Source organism: Carcharodon carcharias, chromosome 37 (genome assembly GCF_017639515.1).
Source record: "Carcharodon carcharias isolate sCarCar2 chromosome 37, sCarCar2.pri, whole genome shotgun sequence".
In the NCBI taxonomy this organism is placed as follows: domain Eukaryota; kingdom Metazoa; phylum Chordata; class Chondrichthyes; order Lamniformes; family Lamnidae; genus Carcharodon; species Carcharodon carcharias.
This window is the reverse complement of record NC_054503.1, coordinates 4,320,674-4,344,136: the sequence shown is the minus strand read 5'-3', so window position 1 is coordinate 4,344,136 and position 23,463 is coordinate 4,320,674. Positions and strand designations below refer to the sequence as shown.

Sequence of the window (23,463 nt, the reverse complement as noted above, 5' to 3'; positions counted from 1 at the left end):
TCTTCGATCTGTGTCCCCCTCTGGTTACCGACCCTCCTGCCACTGGAAGCAGTTTCTCCTTATTCACCCTGTCGAAAATCCTTCCTGATTTTGAATGCCTCAATTTAAATCTCTCTCTCCCCCCCCCCCCCCACCACCCTTCAACTTCTCTGCTTGAAGGGAAACAATCCCGGCTTCACCAGCCTCTCCACATCCAATTGGAAGTCCCTTGTCCCTGTTGCCATTCTGGGAAAGCTCTGCACGCTCCCCGATGTGTTTGGCAGCCTTCCAGTTTTCGACTGCAGCTCCCAGTGGAGGGGGGGGTGGGGGTGGGGGGTGCAGTTGCTGTTTGTGCTGGTGATACAAGAGGACCCCACACTCCACCACTTAAACGAAATAAAAACGAGCATCACGCACCCTTGCATTCAGAAAAGGTCAGGCATAGCTTTAACAATTTAAAAGGCAAAAAAAAAATCTGGCACCTGGATTAAAAAGCACCGTGCACCCACACGCGGGCTCCCACAGGTCCATCAAGAGACAGTCAGTGGTAATTTGCAGACGCTTCCTTATGTAGCTGCGGCTCAGGGAGCGTCACCAAGTTAACTTTGAACAAACGTAAAACGAGTCCCACTTTCTCCCCGCTGGGAATAACAGGAGTTGGAAGGGGTGGTGGGGGGGTTGCAGGGAAATGTCCAACAGGTGGGAAGGGATGTCTCGGAGGACGGCGGAATCCGTTGCGAGCCGTCTGCTTGTCACTTGGCAAACATGCCCTTGTACATCATCCTCTCCCTCTGGTGGTACTGACTGAGGCGTTGTTCTGTCTCCTGGATGTATCTCTTGACGTGAGCATCTGTCAAAGGTGGGGTGGGGTTGGGGGGAGGTAAAAGTGGCAAACTTGTGATCTTTGGGCATACATTTTGCTTATCTCCTGCTGCTGAAGGTCGGGGTGCTATTTGACCAAGGTGGGCATCACAGCCCAACCCGAAGACCCACGTTGCTATGGCGCCTTTCCCCACCGCAGAACGTCTCGAACGCCATCCAGAACCAACGAGGTCCCTGTGGGGTGTATCACCGTTGGGGTTTAGGGGATGCCAGTTTGCGCAGAGTAAGATCCCACAAACAGCAACGTGAGAATGACCCAGATCATCCGGGTTTTTTTTTCCCCAAAGTGACGTTGCTTGAGGGATAAATACTGGCCCCAGGACACCGGGGAGAACTCACCCCCACCCTCAACACTCCTCCAGCTCTTCTTCCAATAGTGGCCATGGGATCTTTTACACACGTCCCAAGAGGCCTGTGAAAGGCGGCGCCTGCAACAGTGCAGCCCTCCCTCAGGACGGGCACAGGGGGCTGGATTTTTTTTTGTGCTCGAGTCTCCTGGAAGCGGGACTCGAACCCAGCGCCTTCGGACTCTGGAGGCCAGAGAGACGGATGTGCGCTGAGAAAGAGCTGGCAGGACTAAGAGGGGCCGGATGGCTTCCCTCGCCCAACGATGACCCCCCTCTCCCACACCAGCACCCCGTGGCAATGCTTACCATTTGGACACAGCTTCGCTGCCTCTGTGAGGTAGTGTAGTGCTCGATCGTAATCGCCGATGTTGTAGAGAGCGACTCCCGCCCGGTACAGAGCCTTTGTGTTGGCAGCTTGTCTGTCTAGCACCTTCAGGCAGTAATCCCGCACCCTCTCGTAGTTCACTTTTTCAGATAGGAGGAGACAGGCTGGAAGCCGGGGAGGGGTGGTGGGTGGTTGTGGGGGGGGGGTGGGGAAGAGGAACACAAGACACCAGTCAAACCCTTTCCACTTAAGCTCTTTGATCCAGCCACATGGGTTCTCCCCTCCCCCCCTCTACCCCTGGGTGGGGGGGGGGGGGAGGATTATGGTACCTGGGGACCCCACTACTGCCCCTACCCCCATCCCCAACCCCCTGCTTTAGGGCAGGGGTTAAAAAGAAAATATTGGGTCCCTGCTCCTAATTGCCCCCTACTGGGAAGTGCAGGCTTGGCTGACGGACAGGGGTCTCGGTTCCGCAGTGCCGCCTTCCACAGCCGGTCAGCCTGCTGACAGACGCACTGGAGTCGACGCTAACGTTCGACCTAACTCCATGTCCCATATCCCTGAATACCTTTGGCTAACCAAAATCTATTCATCTCTGACTTAAAATGAATTAACGCAGCATCGATTGCGGTTTTGCAGGAGAGAGTTTCCAAACGTCTCTCACCCTTTGTGTGTGGAAGTGTTTCCTATTCTCACTCCTGAAAAGTCTGCCCCTCATTCTTAAGACTCTGCCCCCTAGTCCGAGACTCCCCCAACCAGCGGAAATAGTTTCTCGCTCTCTCTCTCTCTTTCCCCTTAATCTCTGAAAAACTTTGATCAAATCTTCCCAAAGTCTTTGAAATTCCAGAGAATATAACCCGAGTTTGTGTAATCTCTCCTCGTAGTTTAATCCTTGGAATCTAGGTGTCTTGCGGTGAGTAACTCAACTCCTGACTCCCCAAAGCCTGTCCACCATCTACAAGGCACAAGTCAGGAGTGTGATGGAATACTCCCCACTTGCCTGGATGAGTGCAGCTCCCACAACACTCAAGAAGCTCGACACCGTCCAGGACAAAGCAGCCCCGCTTGATTGGCACCACATCCACAAACATTCACTCCCTCCAGCACCGACGCACAGTAGCAGCAGTGTGTGTACCATCTACAAGATGCACTGCAGGAACTCACCAAGGCTCCTTCGACAGCACCTTCCAAACCCACAACCCCTACCATAAGACGTAGGAGCAGAAGTAGGCCATTCGGCCCATTGAGTCTGCTCCGCCATTCATTGGCTGATCTCTTAATCCTCAACTCCACTTTCCTGCCTTTTCTCCATAGCCCTTGATTCCCTTACTGATTAAAAATCTGTCTATCTGAGCCTTGAGTATACTTAAGGACCCAGCCTCTACAGCCCCCTGCGGTAAAGAATTCCACTAATTCACTACCCTCTGAGAGAAGAAATTCCTCCTCATCTCTGTCTTAAATGGGCGACCCTTTACTCTGAGATTATGCCCTCTGGTCCTAGACTCTCCCACAAGGGGAAACAACCTCTCAGAATCTACCCTGTCAAGCCCCCTAAGAATCTTATATGTTTCAATAAGGTCGCCTCTCATTCTTCTAAACTCCAATGAGTACAGATCCAACCTACTCAACCTTTCCTCATAAGAAAATCCCTCCATACCCGGAATCAACCTAGTGAACCTTCTCTGGACTGCCTCCAATGTCAGTATTATCTTTCCTTAGATAAGGGGACCAAAACTGTTCACAGTATTCTAGGTGTGGTCTAACTAGTGCCTTGTATAGTTTTAGCAAGACTTCTGTATTTTTATACTCCATTCCCTTTGAAGTAAAACATCTAGAAGGACAAGGGCAGCAGACACGTGGGGAACACCACCACCTGCAAGTTCCCCTCCAAGCCACTCACCATCCTGACTTGGAAATATATCGGCCGTTCCTTCACTGTCGCTGGGTCAAAATCCTGGAACTCCCTCCCTAACAGCACGGTGGGTGTACCTACACCACACGGACTGCAGCGGTTCAAGAAGGCGACTCACCCCCACCTTCTCAAGGGGGCAATTAGGGATGGGCAATAAATGCTGGGCCCAGCCAGCGATGCGCACGTCCCAAGAACGAATACAAAGAAAGTTCCGGTAAATCTGCACTGCGTTCCCTCCAAGGCCGATATCACATTCGTCAGGTGAGAATCTCGGCCTTTGTAAAGTGAGCTTTGATTTGGGGTTGTGGAGCTGTGGTGGAGGCCATTTTGCCCATCCACCACACCTATTCAAAACGGGCTCCTATCACTCCTGGGAGCGACATCCACGACGGTGAGAGCGCCATCTTAACGCAGGAATTGGGGACTCAGGCTGCACAGTGCGAGGGAGGAGAGTGAAGGACAGTAAACGGGCGGGTACCTGCTAAGTTGTTGTAACAGTCACACTCGGTGCTGTGCAGTCGCTCCACCTGCTCGGGGCTGAGTTGGGCCTTCTCTCCCCCGAAGGCCTGCAGCGGGGTGGGCTCGCTGGGGTCCAGGCCTCTCAGGTGCATGAGGGCCCAGTGGTACCTGCTGATGGCCTCTCTCAACCTCTTCTGCTTGTAGTGCTGGTTCCCCTCCGCCTTGTACTGGACAGCCTGCTGGATTCGCATCTCCACCTGGTCTTCAGGGCAAGTCTAGGCCGGCAGAAAGGGGAGGGGGGGGGGTTAAAAAAAAAGGCAGCTCGTGGGTTGGGGGGGGGTGCGGGGCGGGCTTAGGAATTTCAGAAACGTTCTCCTCCCTCCCATCCTCCTGCAGTGGATCTCCCCCCACCCACCCAAGCCCCCTTCTCATTCCTTGCCGGTGCACAGCTCCCAGTGAGCGTCAGCCACATTGGGGAAGGAGGGGGCTTTTAATGGTGTTACCACTGGACTGGCACTCCAGAGAGCCAGAGTAATGCTCTCAGGGGACCAGGGTTCGAATCCCACCATGGCAGATGTCGGAATTTGAACTCAATAAACATCTGGAATTTCAAAAAGTCAACTGTCGTTAACACTCATCTGGATCACTGATGCCCTTTAGGGAAGGAAATCCGCTATCCGTTACCTGGTCTGGCCTACATGTGACTCCAGACCCAAAGTAGCTCTTAAACGCCCCCTGAACAATTAGCGGTGGGCAATTAATATTGGCCTAACCATCGAGGCCCACATCCCATGAATGAATATTTTTTTAAAAATTGAGCACAGATGGGGGCACGTCAACCGGCTGTGGGAGCCATCACAGTTGAGCCTGTTGTCCCCAACACGCATATTCCCAAGGGAGCCACTGGGGAGTGACTGAGACTGATTCCCCACCACGCCCCCGCTTCCCCTAACACTAAGGCTGTTTATAAACCATAGAGCCACCCACGCTGAATGTAGAGTACCACTTCACCTCTCTCTCCTCCAGCATTGAGGTCCTTAAGCCTTAGGCCTCAGGCTCCGGCAGGTTTTAGTTGAAAATCTCAGCTGCAGCAGCAGTGGTGTCGTTTCCACCCACCCACCCCCCCTCCCCAACACCGAGGCTTCCAGGTGAAAGAGGTTTCAAGTTTGGAGAGTACCACCCCAGCAGTGGGAAAAGAGATCTTGCATTTCAATAGTGACTTCCTCAACCTCAGGACCTCCCTTAACAGCCAATGAGGTACTGTTAACCAACTGTCATCACTGTTGGAATGCAGCAAACGCCAACTTTCGCACAGCAAGATCCCACAAACAGCAACGTGATAATGACCCAGATCATTGAGTGATGGCGGTTGAGGGATTAACTCTGCAACCACCTCCCCCACCACAATCCCTACTCCCTCCTCACCCCATCCTTCTTCAAAACAGTGGTGGGCCATGGCCATGTCTATCCGAGAGGGCAGATGGGCCCCTGGTCCAATGCCTCGTCTGAAAGAAGGCATCTCTGACACTGCAGCACTCCCTCGGCACTGCCACTGGGAGTGTCAGCCTGGATTTTGCAATCAATCTCGCCAAGGGGAAAATCTTCAACGGGGAAGGGACGGAATTGCATGAGCGAGTGCAATTCACATCCGTAAATTAGACAGATAAGACCACTGCAGAGCAGGAATCCAACAATGCTCACTGCTGGGTGGGAGACCAGAGCTTGTAGAAGTTATAACTCTGCCTGAACTACAGAGTGGGACAAAATTCCTTTCACGCTATACACAGTGTGTTCCCCTCTCCAATAACACTTGCCTCCGACAACTCTCAAGAAGCTCGACATCATCCAGGACGAAGCAGCCCCACTTGATCGGCACCCCATCCACCACCTTCAACATTCACTCCCTCCACCACCGACGCACAGTAGCAGCAGTGTGTGTACCATCTACAAGATGCACTGCAGCAACTCACCAAGGCTCCTTCGACAGCACCTACCAAACCCACGACCTCTACCATCTAGAAGGACAAGGGCAGCAGACACATGGGAACACCACCACCTGCAAGTTCCCCTCCAAACCACACACCATCCTGACTTGGAAATATATCGGCCGTTCCTTCACTGTCACTGGGTCAAAATCCTGGAACTCCCTCGCTAACAGCACTGTGGGTGTACCTACAACAGGAATATTCCACTCACTCTGCATCTATACCTGTTATGGCGCAGTCACTGTTGACGGACGCGGTAGCCATTTTGTGGTCAGGAAGGTCCCACAGACGGAGGTGGACAACGTCGGAGTTCGATGGGTGAGGAACCAAGGTTCCGGCCTGGGCCCCCCCCCAGCTCCTCAGTGCTCTGGCGATTTTAATGCCCACTCAAAATGGCAAAACAGGGCCCTTCCTTCAACGGCGCTTTTGACGGGCAGCTAACTCCCTCAGCACCAGCTTGGACCAGTCTGTGCGCAAGGCGGGAGAGTCTTGAACCCACCAGCCGTCCGACTCTTTACTCCCCCTCCAACACCTCCCCGAGCCGTCGCTGAAACCAAGTCCTGCCTTGGGCTGAAACGCAGAACGCGCCTCCACCCCCTCCCCCACACATCTGAAAAGAAACGGCAGGGGTTGGGGGTTGTGGTGGGGGCAAAGGGACAGCAGCGCTGTTTGATGGGACCGAGCGACAGGGATTTGAGCCACCCCACGCAAGTAACTCACCTTTCCCTGTCCGGTACCTTGGGGGTGGTGGGAGGAGGAGGAGTGAGGAAGGGGGGAGGGGGGGGCTTTATTTCTGGAGCATTTGTGACGCCGGGGTCAGGGCAGCCTCTTAGCGCACAGCAAGATCCCACAACGTGACAACGACTGGCCCTTCCTTTAAAAAGGTGACATCGGTTCGGGGTTGGTGGGGGGAGGGGGGGTAAATATTACTTCTGGGGAGGCTGGGGGAGAACTTGCCCTCCCCCCCACCCCCACCACCAACTGCTCGCTCTGCCTCCAATAGTGGGACCTTTGACCCCCACCCCACCTGACAGAGCGTGGGTGGGGCACGGAGGGGATATGGAGTCCCAGTTTGGCCCCGCACCTGTCTGGGCTGACCAGGTCAAAAGTCAAAAGGTGAAAAGCCTCGGGAAAGTGGGCGGAGGGTCCTCTGTGATGATTGACACGTTGGGCGGCCAATGGCAGGAGTCCAGGGGAGGGGCTGTTGAAGGGGGGAGGTCATGTGATGACACCTCCAGGGATAAGTCCAGCCAGAGTTGGCAACCCCATTCTTACAAGTGACCCAGTTACTAATGCCATTTCTGCCTTGTTTTCTTCAAAAAAAAACTGAAACAAGACTTAGTTTGTCACAAGATCCCGACGAGAATCCTCTATTGCACTCTAACGTTACTGTGCAACGCACAATGTCAAACCGAGGTCCATCGAAAAGCCTCGTTTACTTTCATTCCTACGCCAGGGTTTGACGGGCGATGTTTTCAGGCAGGATCTGGATTTTAACCCAGCACACGGATCGCAAGCGCAGGCCATTCGGTTTGTGCCCGGAGCCATGCGCCTTGCAGTGGGAAGTTTGGGTGAACGGGCCAGACCCCCTGGCGAACTTGCCCGCCACCTTCCTCAGTGCTGGTCATGGACTGAGCGACGGGCGCAGTCTGACTACCCGGTCAAGAGTGGACACCGCTTCCGATCTTCATTTGTCATCCAGAGCCTAATTCACAGCCAGCATCCAGGGCAGTGATGAGGGTCATAAATAGGAGGTCATGGAGATAGATTACCCCCACTAACCCCCATAAATTTCACCCACTAACACCCATAAGTCACCCCCAGTAACCCCTATAAATCACCCCCAGTAACCCCTATAAATCACCCCCAGTAACTGCTATATATTAGCCCCAGAAACTCCTTTAAAACACCCCCAGTAGCTCCTATAAATCACCCCCAGTAACTCGAAATCAGCCCCAGTAACTCCAATAAATTACCACGAGTAACTCTATAAATTAGCCCAAGTAACTCAATAAATTACCCCCAGTAACTCCTTCAAATTAGCTCAGTAACTCTTATAAGTTACCCTCAGTAACCCTATAAATTATCCCAATAAATCCAATAAATTACCCCAAGTAACTCTATAAATTGCCCCCAGCAACTCCTATAAATTACCCTCAGTAATGCTAAAAAATACCCCAGTAACTACAATAAATTACCCCCAGTAACCCTATAAATTGATCCAGTAACTATAATAAATTAACCAAGTAACTCAATAAATTACCCCCAGTAACTCTATAAATTACCACCAGTAACTCCTACAAATTACCCCCAGTAACTCTATAAAATTGCCCCCAATAACTTTATAGATTACCACCAGTAACTCCTATAAATTACCCCCAGTAACTCCTACAAATTACCTCCAGTAACTCCTACAAATTACACCCAGTAACTCCTACAAATTACCCTCAGTAACGCCTACAAATTACCCTCAGTAACTCCTACAAATTACCTCCAGTAACTCCTATAAATTACCCCAAGTAACTCCTTCAAATTCAACACAGTAACTCCTTAAAATTACACCCAGTAATTCCTATAAATTACCCCCAGTAACTCCTACAAATTACCTCCAGTAACCCCAAAAAATACCCCCAGTAACTCCTACAAATTACCCCCAGTAACTCCTACAAATTACCTCCAGTAACTCCTACAAATTACCCTCAGTAACTCCTACAAATTACCCCCAGTAACTCCTACAAATTACTCAGTAACTCCTATAAATTACCCCAAGTAACTCCTTCAAATTCAACACAGTAACTCCTTAAAATTACACCCAGTAACTCCCATAAATTACCCCCAGCAACTCCTACAAATTACCCCCAGTAACTCCTACAGGTTACCTCCAGTAACTCCTACAGGTTACCCCCAGTAACTCCTACAGGTTACCCCCAGTAACTCCTATAGGTTACCCCCAGTAACTCCTATAAATTACCTCAGTAACTCCTATAAATTACCCCCAGTAACTCCTATAAATTACCCCCAGTAACTCTATAAATTACTCAGTAACTCCTATAAATTACATCAAGTAACTACTTCAAATTCAACAGTAACTCCTTAAAATTACACCCAGTAACTCCTACAAATTACCCCCAGTAACTCCTATAAATTACCTCAGTAACTCCTATAAATTACCCCAGTAATTCTATAAATTAAACCAAATAAATACAAATTACCCCAGTAAATCCCACACATTACCCCCAGTAAATCCCACACATTACCCCCAGTAAATCCCACAAATTACCCCCAGTGAATCCCACAAATTACCTGCAGTAACTCGTACAAATTACCCCAGTAACTCCTGTAAATTGCCCCCAGTAATTCCTATAAATTACCCCCAGTAACCCTATAAATTGCCCCAAGTAACAATAAATTAACCCTAGTAACTCCTACAAATTACCCCCAGTAACTCCAAAAAATACCCAGTAACTCCTACAAATTACCCCCAGTAACTCCTACAAATTACGCCCAGTAACTCCTACAAATTACCCTCAGTAACTCCTACAAATGACCCCCAGTAACACTTACAAATTACCCCCAGTAACTCTATAAAGTACCCTCAGTAACTCCTACAAATTACCCCCAGTAATTCTATAAATTACCCCCAGTAACTCCTACAAATTACTCCCAATAATTCTATAAATTACCCCCAGTAATTCCTACAAATCACCCCCAGTAACTCCGACAAATTACCCCCAGTAACTCCCACAAATCACCCCCAGTAACTCCCACAAATCACCCCCAGTAACTCCCACAAATTTAGCCCAGTAACTCCTATTAATTACCGCCAGTAATTCTATAAATTGCCCCCAGTAACTCTATAAATTGCCCCCAGTAACTCTATAAATTGCCCCCAGTAACTCCTACAAATTACCCCCAGTAACTCCTACAAATTACCCCCAGTAACTCCTACAAATTACCCAAGTAACACTATAAATTGCCCCCAGTAATTCCTATAAATTACCCCCAGTAACCCTATAAATTACCCCAGCAACTACAATAAATTCCCCACAATAACTCTATAAATTACCCCCACTAACCCCTACAAATTACCCCCAGTAACTCCCACAAATTACACCCAGTAACTCCTATAAATTACCCCAGTAACTCTACAAATTGCCCCAGTAATTCTATAAATTAAACCAAATAACTACAAATTACCCCCAGTAAATCCCACAAATTACCCCGGTAACTCTATAAATTAGCCCAGTAACTCCTTAAAATTACCCCGAGTAACTCCTATAGATTACCCCCAGTAACTCGTTCGAATTACCCCAGTAACTCCTGTAAATTGCCCCCAGTAACTCCTATAAATTGCCCCCAGTAACTCCTATAAATTGCCCCAAGTAACTACAATAAATTACCCCTAGTAAGTCCTATAAATTACCCCCAATAACCCTATCAATTGACCCAGTAACTACAATAAATTAACCCAAGTAACTCAATAAATTACCCCAGTAACTCCTACAAATTACCCCCAGTAACTCCTACAAATTACCCCCAGTAACTCCCATAAATTACCTCAGTAACTCTCATAAATTACCCCAGTAATTCTATAAATTAAAACAAAAAACTACAAATTACCCCCAGTAAATCCCACAAATGACCCCCAGTAATTTACAAATTACCCCCAGTTACTCTATAAATTACCCTCAGTAACTCCTACAAATTACCCCCAGTAATTCTTTAAATTACCTCCAGTAACTCCTACAAATTACGCCCAGTAACTCTATAAATTACCCTCAGTAACTCCTACAAATGACCCCCAGTAACTCTTACAAATTACCCCCAGTAACTCTATAAAGTACCCTCAATAACTCCTACAAATTACCCCCAGTAATTCTATAAATTACCCCCAGTAACTCCTACAAATTACTCCCAATAATTCTATAAATTACCCCCAGTAACTACTACAAATCACCCCCAGTAACTCCCACAAATTACCCCCAGTAACTCCCACAAATCACCCCCAGTAACTCCCACAAATCACCCCCAGTAACTCCCACAAATCACCCCCAGTAACTCCCACAAATTTACCCCAGTAACTCCTATAAATTACCCCCAGTAACTCTATAAATTGCCCCCCGTAACTCTATAAATTGCCTCCAGTAACTCCTACAAATTACCCCCAGTAACTCCTACAAATTACCCAAGTAACTCTATAAATTGCCCCCAGTAACTCCTATAAATCACCCCCAGTAACTCTATAAAATTCCCCCAATAATTCTATAAATTGCCACCAGTAACTCCTTCAAATTACCCCGAGTAACTCCCACAAATTTACACCAGTAACTCCAATAAATCACCCCGAGTAACTCTATAAATTACCCCAAGTAACTCCTTCAAATTCAACACAGTAACTCCATAAAATTACCCCCATTAAGTCCTACAAATTACCTCCAGTAACTCTATAAATTACCCCGAGTAACTCCTATAAATTACCCCCAGTAACACTATAAATTACCTTGAGGAACACTATAAATTATCTCCAGTAACTCTATAAATTACCCCCAATAACTCCTACAAATTACCCCCAGTAAATCCCACAAATTACCCCGTTACTCCTGTAAATTACCCCCGTAACTCCTACAAATTACCCCCAGTAACTCTATAAATTACCCCCGTAACTCCTACAAATTACCCACAGTAACTCTATAAATACCCCAAGTAACTCCTTCAAATTACCTCCAGTAACTCCACATATTACCTCCAGTAACTCTATAAATTACCCTGGGGTAATTGACCCAGTAACTACAATAAATTAACCCAAGTAACTCAATAAATTACCCCCAGTAACTCCTATAAATTACCCCCAGTAACTCCTCCAAATTACCCCCAGTAACTCCTATAAATTACCACAGTAATTCTATAAATTAAAACAAATAACTACAAAGTACCCCCAGTAAATCCCACAAATTACCTCCAGTAACTCCTATAAATTACCTCCAGTAACTCCTACAAATTACTCCCAGTAACTCGTACAAATTACCCTCAGTAACTCGTACAAATGACCCCCAGTAACTTACAAATTACCCCCAGTAACTCCTACAAATTACCCCCAGTAATTCTTTAAATTACCCCCAGTAACTCCTACAATTTACCTCCAGTAACTCCTACAATTTACGCCCAGTAGCTCTATAAATTACCCTAACTCCTACAAATGACCCCCAGTAACTCTTACAAATGACCCCCAGTGACTCTTACAAATGACCCCCAGTAACTCGTACAAATTTTCCCCAGTAACTTACAAATTACCCCCAGTAACTCTATAAATTACCCTCAGTAACTCCTACAAATTACCCCCAGTAATTCTTTAAATTACCCCCAGTAACTCCTACAATTTACCTCCAGTAACTCCTACAATTTACGCCCAGTAGCTCTATAAATTTCCCTCAGTAACTCCTACAAATGACCCCCAGTAATTCTTATAAATGACCCCCAGTAACTCTTACAAATGACCCCCAGTAACTCTTACAAATGACCCCCAGTAACTCTATAAATTACCCTCAATATCTCCTACAAATTACCTCCAGTAATTCTATAAATTACCCCCAGTAACTCCTACAAATTACTCCCAGTAATTCTATAAATTACCCCAGTAACTCCTACAAATCACCCCCAGTAATTCCTACAAATTACCCCCAGTAACTCCTACAAATCACCCCCAGTAACTCCCACAAATTTACCCCAGTAACTCTTATAAATGACCCCCAGTAACTCTATAAATTGCCCCCCGTAACTATATAAATTGCCTCCAGTAACTCCTACAAATTACCCCCAGTAACTCCTACAAATTACCCCCAGTAACTCCTACAAATTACCCAAGTAACTCTATAAATTGCCCCCAGTAACTCCTATAGATCACCCCCAGTAACTCTATAAAATTGCCCCCAATAATTCTATAAATTGCCACCAGTAACTCCTTCAAATTACCCCTAGTAACTCCCACAAATTTACACCAGTAACTCCAATAAATCACCCCGAGTAACTCTATAAATTACCCCAAGTAACTCCTTCAAATTCAACACAGTAACTCCATAAAATTACCCCCATTAAGTCCTACAAATTACCTCCAGTAACTCTATAAATTACCCCGAGTAACTCCTATAAATTACCCCCAGTAACACTATAAATTACCTTGAGGAACACTATAAATTATCTCCAGTAACTCTATAAATTACCCCCAATAACTCCTACAAATTACCCCCAGTAAATCCCACAAATTACCCCGTTACTCCTATAAATTACCCCCGTAACTCCTACAAATTACCCCCATTAACTCTATAAATTACCCACAGTAACTCCTACAAATTACCCACAGTTAACTCCTACAAATTACCCACAGTAACTCCCACAAATTTACCCCAGTAACTCCCACAAATTACCCACAGTAACTCTATAAATACCCCAAGTAACTCCTTCAAATTACCTCCAGTAACTCCACATATTACCTCCAGTAACTCTATAAATTACCCTGGGGTAATTGACCCAGTAACTACAATAAATTAACCCAAGTAACTCAATAAATTACCCCCAGTAACTCCTATAAATTACCCCCAGTAACTCCTCCAAATTACCCCCAGTAACTCCTCCAAATTACCACAGTAATTCTATAAATTAAAACAAATAACTACAAAGTACCCCCAGTAAATCCCACAAATTACCTCCAGTAACTCCTATAAATTACCTCCAGTAACTCCTACAAATTACTCCCAGTAACTCGTACAAATTACCCTCAGTAACTCGTACAAATGACCCCCAGTAACTTACAAATTACCCCCAGTAACTTACAAATTACCCCCAGTAACTCCTACAAATTACCCCCAGTAATTCTTTAAATTACCCCCAGTAACTCCTACAATTTACCTCCAGTAACTCCTACAATTTACGCCCAGTAGCTCTATAAATTACCCTAACTCCTACAAATGACCCCCAGTAACTCGTACAAATTTTCCCCAGTAACTTACAAATTACCCCCAGTAACTCTATAAATTACCCTCAGTAACTCCTACAAATTACCCCCAGTAATTCTTTAAATTACCCCCAGTAACTCCTACAATTTACCTCCAGTAACTCCTACAATTTATGCCCAGTAGCTCTATAAATTTCCCTCAGTAACTCCTACAAATGACCCCCAGTAACTCTTACAAATGACCCCCAGTAACTCTATAAATTACCCTCAATATCTCCTACAAATTACCTCCAGTAATTCTATAAATTACCCCCAGTAACTCCTACAAATTACTCCCAGTAATTCTATAAATTACCCCAGTAACTCCTACAAATCACCCCCAGTAATTCCTACAAATTACCCCCAGTAACTCCTACAAATCACCCCCAGTAACTCCTACAAATTACCCAAGTAACTCTATAAATTGCCCCCAGTAACTCCTATAAATCACCCCCAGTAACTCTATAAAATTGCCCCAATAATTCTATAAATTGCCACCAGTAACTCCTTCAAATTACCCCTAGTAACTCCCACAAATTTACACCAGTAACTCCAATAAATTACCCCGAGTAACTCTATAAATTACCCCAAGTAACTCCTTCAAATTCAACACAGTAACTCCATAAAATTACCCCCATTAAGTCCTACAAATTACCTCCAGTAACTCTAGATATTACCTCCAGTAACTCTATAAATTACCCCGAGTAACGCTATAAATGACCTCCAGTAACACTACAAATTACCCCCAGTAACTCCTACAAATTACCCCCAGTAACTCCTATAAATTACCCACAGTAACTCTATAAATACCCCAAGTAACTCCTTCAAATTACCCCCAGTAACTCTACATATTACCTCCAGTAACTCTATAAATTACCCCCAGTAACGCTATAAATGACCTCCAGTAACACTACAAATTACCCCCAGTAACTCCTACAAATTACCCCCAGTAACTCCTATAAATTACCCACAGTAACTCTATAAATACCCCAAGTAACTCCTTCAAATTACCCCCAGTAACTCTACATATTACCTCCAGTAACTCTATAAATTACCCAGAGTAACTCTACAAATTACCCCGAGTAACTCCAATAAATTACACCCAGTAACTCCTCTTCTCCCTCACTGTCCTCCTCTTCTCCCTCAATCTCCCCTACTGCTCTCCTGTTCTCCCTCACTCCCCCCCCACCACTGGCCTCCTGTTCTCCCTCACTCTCCCCCACTGCCCCCCACCCCCCACTGGCCTCCTCTTCTCCTTCACTCTCCCCCACTGGCCTCCTCTTCTCCTTCATTCTCCCCCACTGCCCCCCGTTCTCCCTCACTGCCCCCTGTTCTCCCTCACTCTCCCCTACTGCCCTCTTCTTCCTCACTGCCCCCCGTTCTCCCTCACTCTCCCCCACTGGCCCACTGTTCTCCCTCACTCTCCCCTACTGCCCTCTTCTTCCTCACTGCCCACCATTCTCCCTCACTCTCCCCCACTGCCCCCCGTTCTCCCTCACTGCCCCCTGTTCTCCCTCACTCTCCCCTACTGCCCTCTTCTTCCTCACTGCCCCCCGTTCTCCCTCACTCTCCCCCACTGGCCCCCTGTTCTCCCTCACTCTCCCCTACTGCCCTCTTCTTCCTCACTGCCCCCCATTCTCCCTCACTCTCCCCCACTGGCCTCCTGTTCTCCCTCACTGCCCCCTGTTCTCCCTCACTGCCCTCCTCTTCTCCCTCACTGCCCCCCGTTCTCCCTCACTCTCTCCTGTTGGCCTCCTGTCCTCCCTCCCTCTCCCCCACGGGGCCTCCTCTTCTCCCTCCAACGTCCTCCTGCAGGGACCAATGTCTGGTGGAGTTGGAGCATTCTGCTGGGAGGACCAGGCGGAGTGCCGAAAGGAGAACCGAGCAGGAGGCAGCGAGAAGCCGACCCATCGAGGCCAGTGAGGGAGAAGAGGAGAACACGTGCATTTTGGGGGGGTAAAAAACATTTACCCACCCCCAGCCCAACCCCCACCCTGGCGCAGGGTCTGGATGCCGTTGAGAAGGATTTCCACACACGTGGACTTCGCTGGCTAGGTCAGCGTTTATTGCCCATCCCTAATTGCCCCCTTGAGAAGGTGGGGGTGAGCCGCCTTCTTGAGCCGCTGCAGTCCCTGTGGTGTAGGTACACCCACGCGCTGTTAGGGAGGGAGTTCCAGGATTTTGACCCAGCGACAGTGAAGGAACGGCCGATATATTTCCAACTCAGGATGGTGAGTGACTCAGAGGGGAACCTGCAGGTGGAAGCTTCCTCCCTCCTCCCCACCTCCTCCAGCCCCTCTCACCTGCGTTGCCATGGCTCCGGCCAGTCACTCGGCAACTTCCTGCCCAGCCACCGGGACCAGCTTCCTGTTGACCTCTCCCCCCACCTGGAAGTGAAGCCGGCCTGGGCTTGCCCACTTCCCCCTCATCATGTGACAAGGGCCCCGTCACTCAAACCCAAACCAGCCCCCCCACACACACACACACACACACACATACACCAAAAAACAAAAGGTAAATAATTCAAAACAAAATCCACATTTTCTTCTGCAATTCGACAGTAAAACCTTTTTATTTTGCACCCAGCACCAATTGCATAGCTCCATCACACAATAAGTTATATTTGTATAGCATTTGTAACAGAATATAAGGTCTGCAAAGGATATCACACCAGCATTAAGGAAATCTGACAGAGGAAACTCAGTGTAAAATCCCTCGGGATGTATGCACCAACAAACATTTGACATGAAACGCTAGTGTGCATTGTAAATATAAACCTGTTGTGGCAGGTACAGTGAGACATCTCTTGCAATGTAGTGAAAGGAACGGATTTAAATTGTGTTGCACTGCACCCAATATCAAATTCGAACTGTTAAGCAGAAAATTCTACAAATTTCATGAAAGAAGTATGTATGGGGAGGAGGGGGTGTAGAAAAAAGATAAGGTCAGATGTGAGTCGACCAAAATCTCGGTCAGAGAGGTCGGTTTTAAGGGCCGTCTCAAAGGAGGAGAGAGTGAGGGTCGGAGAGGTGTAGGGAGGGAATTCCAGAGCTCAGGCTCCCCCCACTCAGGCAGCTGAAGGCATGGCCGGCAATGGCGGAGTGATGGAAAATCGGTGGGGGTGGGGTTGCGGGGGAGATGCTCGAGGAGCCAGACTTGGGGGAGCGTGGAGATCCTCCAGAGTCTGGAGGAGATTGCAGAGGTGGGGAGGGGGTAGGGGAGGCCACTGGAGGGATTTGCAAACAAGGATGAGAATTTTAAAATCAAGGCATTACTTGGCCAGGAGCCAATGTGGGTCAGCGAGCACACGGGGAAGGGGTGATAGGGGAACGGGACTCGGGGGTAGCTTAAGACACGGGCAGCAGAGTTCTGGACGACCTCAGGTTTATGGAGGTTGGAATGTGGGAGACACCAAACGGTTGGGCCGATTGGCCTGTTTCTGTGCCGTATATGAGGTGTAATCCAACATTAAGCTCTTCACAGCCAGTGAAGTGTGGTCACTCATAATGTGGGGCAATGTACAGCATGGAAGTTTAAGATTGTTAATGGAGGCATTCAGAATTACGAAGGGTTTGGATAGAGTAAATAAGGAGAAAAAGCCGTTTCCACTGGCGGGAGGGTAGGTAACCAGGAGGACACAATGTGAAGATAATCGGTAAAAGAATGAGAGGGGGCGGTGAAGACAATAGCTTTGACGCAGCGAGTTGTTGTGATCTGGAAGGCGCTGCCTGAAAGGGCGGCGGAAGCAGATTCAATAGGAACTTTCCAAAGGGGGAATCGGATAAGTACTCGAAAAGGAGAAATTTACAGAGCTATGGGGAGGGGTGGGTTAAGTCCGGGTGTGGGGGAGTGGGACTAATTGAATAGCTCTTGCAAAAAGCCGGCACAGGCAGGATGGGCTGAGCAGCTTCCTTCTGTTTTGTTGGATTCTTTGTAGCTACCATACTGGGAATGCAGTGGAGGGTTGGATAAAATGGGTCTGCTGGTGGATAATGGAAGGGTACCAGCGCTCCCGTACAAATCCATTGATCCATGCCAGGAAACGTACAAATAAATGTGCTTGGCTATTTTGTATACCACACCGTGTCTCTGGGCTCGATCACAGAAAGGTCAGGGTTTCCCATTTCCAACCTGCAGCCAGCTGACAATGCCCCCTCCACCCCTGCCTCTGGCAGATGTCAGAGCAAGGAGCCCATGATGTCCACCCCAGTCGATTAGCCAGTGACTCTTTCTGCCCGAGAAAGATGGGCAGTTGGGTGAGGAACGGGGGTGGGGGGGGGGGGGGGAGAGTGCAGACCCCAAGGCCAGAGTGTCCAACTGCAGTGTCAGAGCGCAGTTGACCATCTTCTGTGCCATTCTCGGTTCTGAGCACTGCATCCCAAGAGGCATGTCAGTGCGGACTCATCAGATGATAGCGAGGGTAAACAGGTTGTGCTATGAGGACAGGTTGCCTCCTAGGCTTGTACTTCATATCCGAGGCAAGCCGGTAAATCTCAACTATTCGACTACAGGGGCATCACGGCAGGACTCAATTGTACAGGTTAAGGGGCGATCTAATCATGATGATTAAAACGTGTAAAGGGTTCGAGAGAGAGAAACTATTTCCTCTGGTGGGGTGGGGAGTGCAGAGCAAAGGGGGAAGAACCTTAAAATTAAAGCTGGGGTGGTATCTGGAAGCCCTTCTTCACTCCAAGGGGAGTCGAAATCTGGAACTCTCTCCCCCACCCACCACCACGCCCCCCCCACTCCCCACCCCAACAAAAATGCCCGTGGAAGCTAATTTCAAAGCTGAGTTTGGTCGATTTTTGTTGGGTAAAGGATTACCAAGCCCAGACGGATTTCATGTACAGATCAGTCAGGGTCTAACTGAACGGTGCAGCAGGCTCAAGGGGCTGAATGGCCTTCTCTTTTTCCTACAGCAAGTGACTTTTTACACGTGCTGTGCAAGGGCTTCCAAGTTTTTGATCAAATGAAATCTGACCAACATTACAGGGCAAACGGAATTTCAGTTCAAGCAATACATTCCCCAATCTATTCAACTGCTGAAGTCGCTTATCCCTTGCTCATTTCATCGCTCCTTCGGGACTGGGATCTGGATGCAGATAAGGTTAAGAGGAGATTTAACTAGAGATTACCTTTTTTACCCTTTATAATTGAGAAAATGTAACAAGATACAAGATAAATGGGAGATAAAAACGCACAGTAGCAGCAGTGTGTGTACCAGCTACAAGATGCGCTCCAGGTATTCACCAAGGCTCCTTATGCAGCATCTTCCAAACCCACAACCACTACCGTCTAGAAGGACAAGGGTAGCAGATACATGGGAACACCACCACCTGCAAGTTCCCCTCCAAGCCACTCACCATCCTGACTTGGAAATATATCGGCCGTTCCTTCACTGTCGCTGGGTCAAAATCCTGGAACTCCCTCCGTAACAGCACCATGGGGGGTGTACCTACACCACACAGATTGCAGCAGTTCAAGAAGGCAGCTCACCACCACCTTCTCAAGGGGCAATTAGGGATGGGCATTAAACGCTGGCCCAGCCAGCGAAGCCCACATCCCGTGAATGAATTTTTAAAAAACGGGATCCTGGGTTTTATAAACAGGGGCTTAGAGTACAAAAGCAAGGAACTTGCGGTAAACCTGTATAAAACACTGGTTTGGTCTCAACTGGAGTAGTGTCTGGTTCTGGGCACTGCATACCAGGAATATGTTGGCATTAAAGAGGGTGTGGAAGAGGTTCAGGAGAATGGCTCCGGGGATGAGGGACTTCAGTTCCGTGGATAGATTAGAGAAGCTGGTGCTGTTCTCCTTGGAGAAGAGAAAGTTAAGAGGTGATTTGATAGAGGTGTTCAAAATCATGAGGGGTCTGGTCAGAGCAGACAGGGAGAAATGGTTCCCATTGGTGGAAGGATCGAGAACCAGTTGGAGGTGATTGGCAAAAGAAGCAATGGCGACGTGTGGAGAAACTTTTTCACGCAGTGAATGGTTAGGATGTGGAATGCGCTGCCCAAGAGTGTGGCGGAGACAGGTTCCATCCAGGCTTTCAAAAGGGAATTGGATCGTTATCTGAAGAGAACAAGTCTGCAGGGAAAATAGCGGAGGGGAAGAGGGGCTAGGTGAGTCGTTCTTGCAGCGAGCCGGCACAGACAAGATGGACCAAATGGCCCCCTTCTGTGCTGTAAACATTCGATGATTCTAAGTAAGACTTGCAGAAAATGTGAAAAACCTCATACGCATTGCACTGAGGGAGCGAAGGAGCAGCAGCTATAGAGAGCGGAGATAATACCAGACCGAAGAATGAAATCCCGTCATTTTTAAAATCATATATTCTACTCATTTTCGTGATAAATTCCAAACGCCCACTCACGTCCTGGTGACGTAAACGATCAAGCTGTAATTTCACCTGCCCGCAGCAATGATGGCGCTACAGCTCCTCCTCTGGCAGGACAGTGTAATTACAGCGTGACATGTTGACATAGAGAGTTTTCCTTACAAATGTGGTAACATTGAACAATCGGCAGGATGTTCATAACAGACAGATGAAAGGGTTTTGAGTAGATAAACAGGAAAAGACTACTTCCCCTTGGTTAAGGAGATGTCATCAGTATAAAAGTGTCCGAGAGGGCAATCAGGGGAAAATTATTTTCGGTAGAAGGTTGTTGGGTCATGGAATATTTTGCCACAGGGAATGCTTGAAGCAGAGGTCATGCCCTTAAGGGAACACACAGGACTAAGGAAAGAGAAGGTGAATGGATTGCTCCAGCCAGCACAGATGTGATGGGTCGTGTGGCCTCCTCTTGTGCTGACGACCTCGCCGTGCTTTCAAATGTGACTCTAAGCCCAAACGTTGGCAGGCTGCAAGTGGCATCGCCCAAATTTCTACCACTGGATAATGGTCACGGGGGCTATTGCCAACTGATTTGTGCTCTAGGCCTGAAGTATAAGGGTCCATCCAGTCCTGCTGCTGCTCTGCTACGTTGGTAGAGGTCGGAGCTGGGGTCTCGTTGGCCTGTGCAGCTCAGCACAGATGGGGTGCACAGGAACGAGCCTTCAATCCAATCAGCATTCGACCCCCAGATAAAACAAACTCATTTTTCACGTACTGAAACCCTTTATCACAGTTCCAGTGATTACAAATAACCGCAGTATTTATTTACAGAGGGCAGGGGATCATATGAAAGGAGAGTTTAAACACAGAACAGAGAAACACCCAGAACGGTTCAGGGAAGCCTTTGTCTGTGGGATACTAGCTCATGTCACCAGCAGCTGAGCACGGAGGAGTAGAAGTGCACAAATGTTGACACCGGAGAAAGAATGTGACCAGGTGGCCCTTACTCCCAGTGAGCGACTGGTGCCCGCTGAGTGTTCAGTGCTCGGCCCTGCCCGCTCATAAATCTATTCTGGAAAGAAAGGCAAAATTGCAGCAGTTAGTGTGACAGAAGCTAAAGGGGCTTGCCCGCCATGCAAATCAAATAAAATGTCATTTCATTAGACCAGTACCAGCATTCCCTCCAGTTCATCGATCGCATCCTTGTCCAACAGCACCCTGTAAAACAGCAATGGGGAGGGGGGCGGGTTACATGTTATATTCTGCTCTTTACAGTAAGCCTTCCTAGCTCCCCCGCCACCCCAGTTTAGGTTCCCATCAAGTGGCTGTTCTTGGTGTGAGAGGCCAGAGCTGGTCGACTGCAGGGGTCATCGCATAGTGCTTTCTGCACCCATTAAATGGGGTTGGGTGGGGACCCTAGCTGGGTTGTGTCCCCCCCCCCACCCCCCCGGCATTGAGGCACACTACTGAAAACAACCTCCCCGCCCCCCACCACCAACCACACAGCCAAAAGGAAGGTGGGTGACACCTCCTGATGCAAAGTGGGCAGGAGCACTGATTCCTCCCAGCCGCCAGGGGGCGCTACAGCGCAGTGCCTAGTCGGTACATTACGGTAAGGCGGCGCTCTCATGAATATGTAAATAGGAGCTGATGAATATTCCGAGGCCGCTAATAATCACCTCTCCAGGCTGCCGTTCATGTGCCGGAGGTTGAGGGTGAGGGCCCGGGCGACCGAGCACAGCTGCTGCAGGGCGGAGGCCAGCACGGCCGCCTGGCTGTGGCCGGGGGGCAGCCGGGTGAGCAGGCCGCTGGGCCCGGTCGCTGTCTCTCCGCTTCCCGCTTCCGGCGCTCCGGGGCCACTCGAATCTCCCGCCGCCGCCATTTGCAAAAACAAGGCGGGGAAGGAGGGGGGGGCTTATTCTTTATGCGTCCTTAGCGCAATGACGTCACCAGTCGGGCTTCACCGTAATATGTAATCGCGCTGTGTGGCGTAGTGACGTTCCCGCCGCCGAGGGTTCTGGGAGTAGTAGTCCATTCGGAGAGTGGCTGAGGTCAATTGCCCCCTCCCCCTCTATGGCAAAATGTCTGCTGTTAATTTAAATATGATTTATAACTCAATCGAATTCAAATATTCAATGTATGTTGACCCTGCAAATATATCACCGTCCCTTCACTGTCACTGGGTCAAAATCCTGGAACTCCCTCCCTAACTGCACTGTGGGGGTAATTCTTTCGAGTACAAACACGTTTCCATCTGTTTCAGATGAAGTTACATTGTTTCATAGTTTGCCATTGTGAGATTTGAACTCTTAATCTTGGGGTTACAAGGCCAGTACCATAACCACTTGGCTATTTAGGCCAAGCCTTAAGAAGATGTAACTCTTTCGAGTTAAAACCAATTAAACAAAATTAACAAAATTGGGATAAATCAGGCACAGCCCCTAATTCAGGTCAGCTCTAAAACCAAGAACAAAGTTTAAAGGAAACTTGCGTCGGTTCAAGAAGGCGGCTCACCCCCACCTTCTCAAGGGGCAATTAGGGATGGGCAATAAATGCTGGGCCCAGCCAACAATATCCACATCCCATGAACGAATAAAAGGTCATTTTCCATCTCACTTTCCCCACTCCAGTACCAGAGGCCACTCGGCCCTTGTCTATGCTAGCCTGCTGAAGGAACAATTCAACATGCCACTCTCCTGCCTTCTCCCTGTAACACTGCACATTCTTCCTTTTCAGATAAGGATCTAATTCCCTTTTGAAAGCCTCAACTGAACCTGCCTCCACCACATTCTCAGGCAGCGCGTTCCAGATCCCAATCACTCGCTCCATGAAAAAGTTTCTCATGTCTCCACTGCTTCTTCTGCCAATTACCTTAAATCTGTGGCCTCTCATTCTTGACCCTTCCACCAGTAGGGAAAGTTTCTGTCTATTTTATCCAGACCCCTCATGATTTTGAATACCTCTATCAAATCTGCTCCCAACTTTCTCCAAAGAGAAAAAGCCTCAACTGCTCCAATCCATTCATGTGACTTAAGTTCCTCATCCCTAGAACCATTCTCGTGAATCTTTTTTGTACTCTCTCTAATGCCTCCACATCCTTCCTGAAGTGCAGCGTCCAGAACTGGATACCTCGTTTTTACACCAACTCCCTTGCTTTTGTATTCTATACCCCTACTGATAAAGGCCAGAATGCTTTATTAACCGTGCTCTCAACTTGTCCTGCCACCTTCCATGATTTATACACATATACATC

General features: G+C 48.1%; 1 protein-coding gene across 2 annotated transcripts; it reads right to left on the bottom strand.

Annotated features, from left to right (window-relative positions):
• Positions 1-398: 398 nt before the first annotated feature.
• Positions 399-16,258, bottom strand: LOC121272997 (tetratricopeptide repeat protein 9C-like). 2 transcript variants are annotated; one of them, XM_041179927.1, is made up of 4 exons: positions 16,180-16,258; positions 3,924-4,179; positions 1,515-1,697; positions 399-829 (listed from the first exon to the last, which is right to left on the bottom strand). In XM_041179927.1, the coding sequence occupies exons 1-4, from the start codon at positions 16,189-16,191 to the stop codon at positions 732-734; spliced, it is 549 nt and encodes a 182-aa protein (XP_041035861.1). In that variant the 5' UTR covers positions 16,192-16,258; the 3' UTR covers positions 399-731. The 2 variants fall into 2 exon arrangements, with proteins under 2 accessions (XP_041035861.1, XP_041035862.1); XM_041179928.1 differs by lacking the exon at positions 16,180-16,258 and adding an exon at positions 6,114-6,341.
• Between the last annotated feature and the right edge of the window lie 7,205 nt (positions 16,259-23,463).

Excerpts from the sequence above, each read along its gene's own strand:
- LOC121272997 (XM_041179927.1), bottom strand. Across the intron at positions 1,698-3,923 it reads CTGTTACAACAACTTAGCAG|CCTGTCTCCTCCTATCTGAA; the intron begins GTACCCGCCCGT and ends CCCGGCTTCCAG. Across the intron at positions 830-1,514 it reads AGCGAAGCTGTGTCCAAATG|ATGCTCACGTCAAGAGATAC; the intron begins GTAAGCATTGCC and ends CACCTTTGACAG.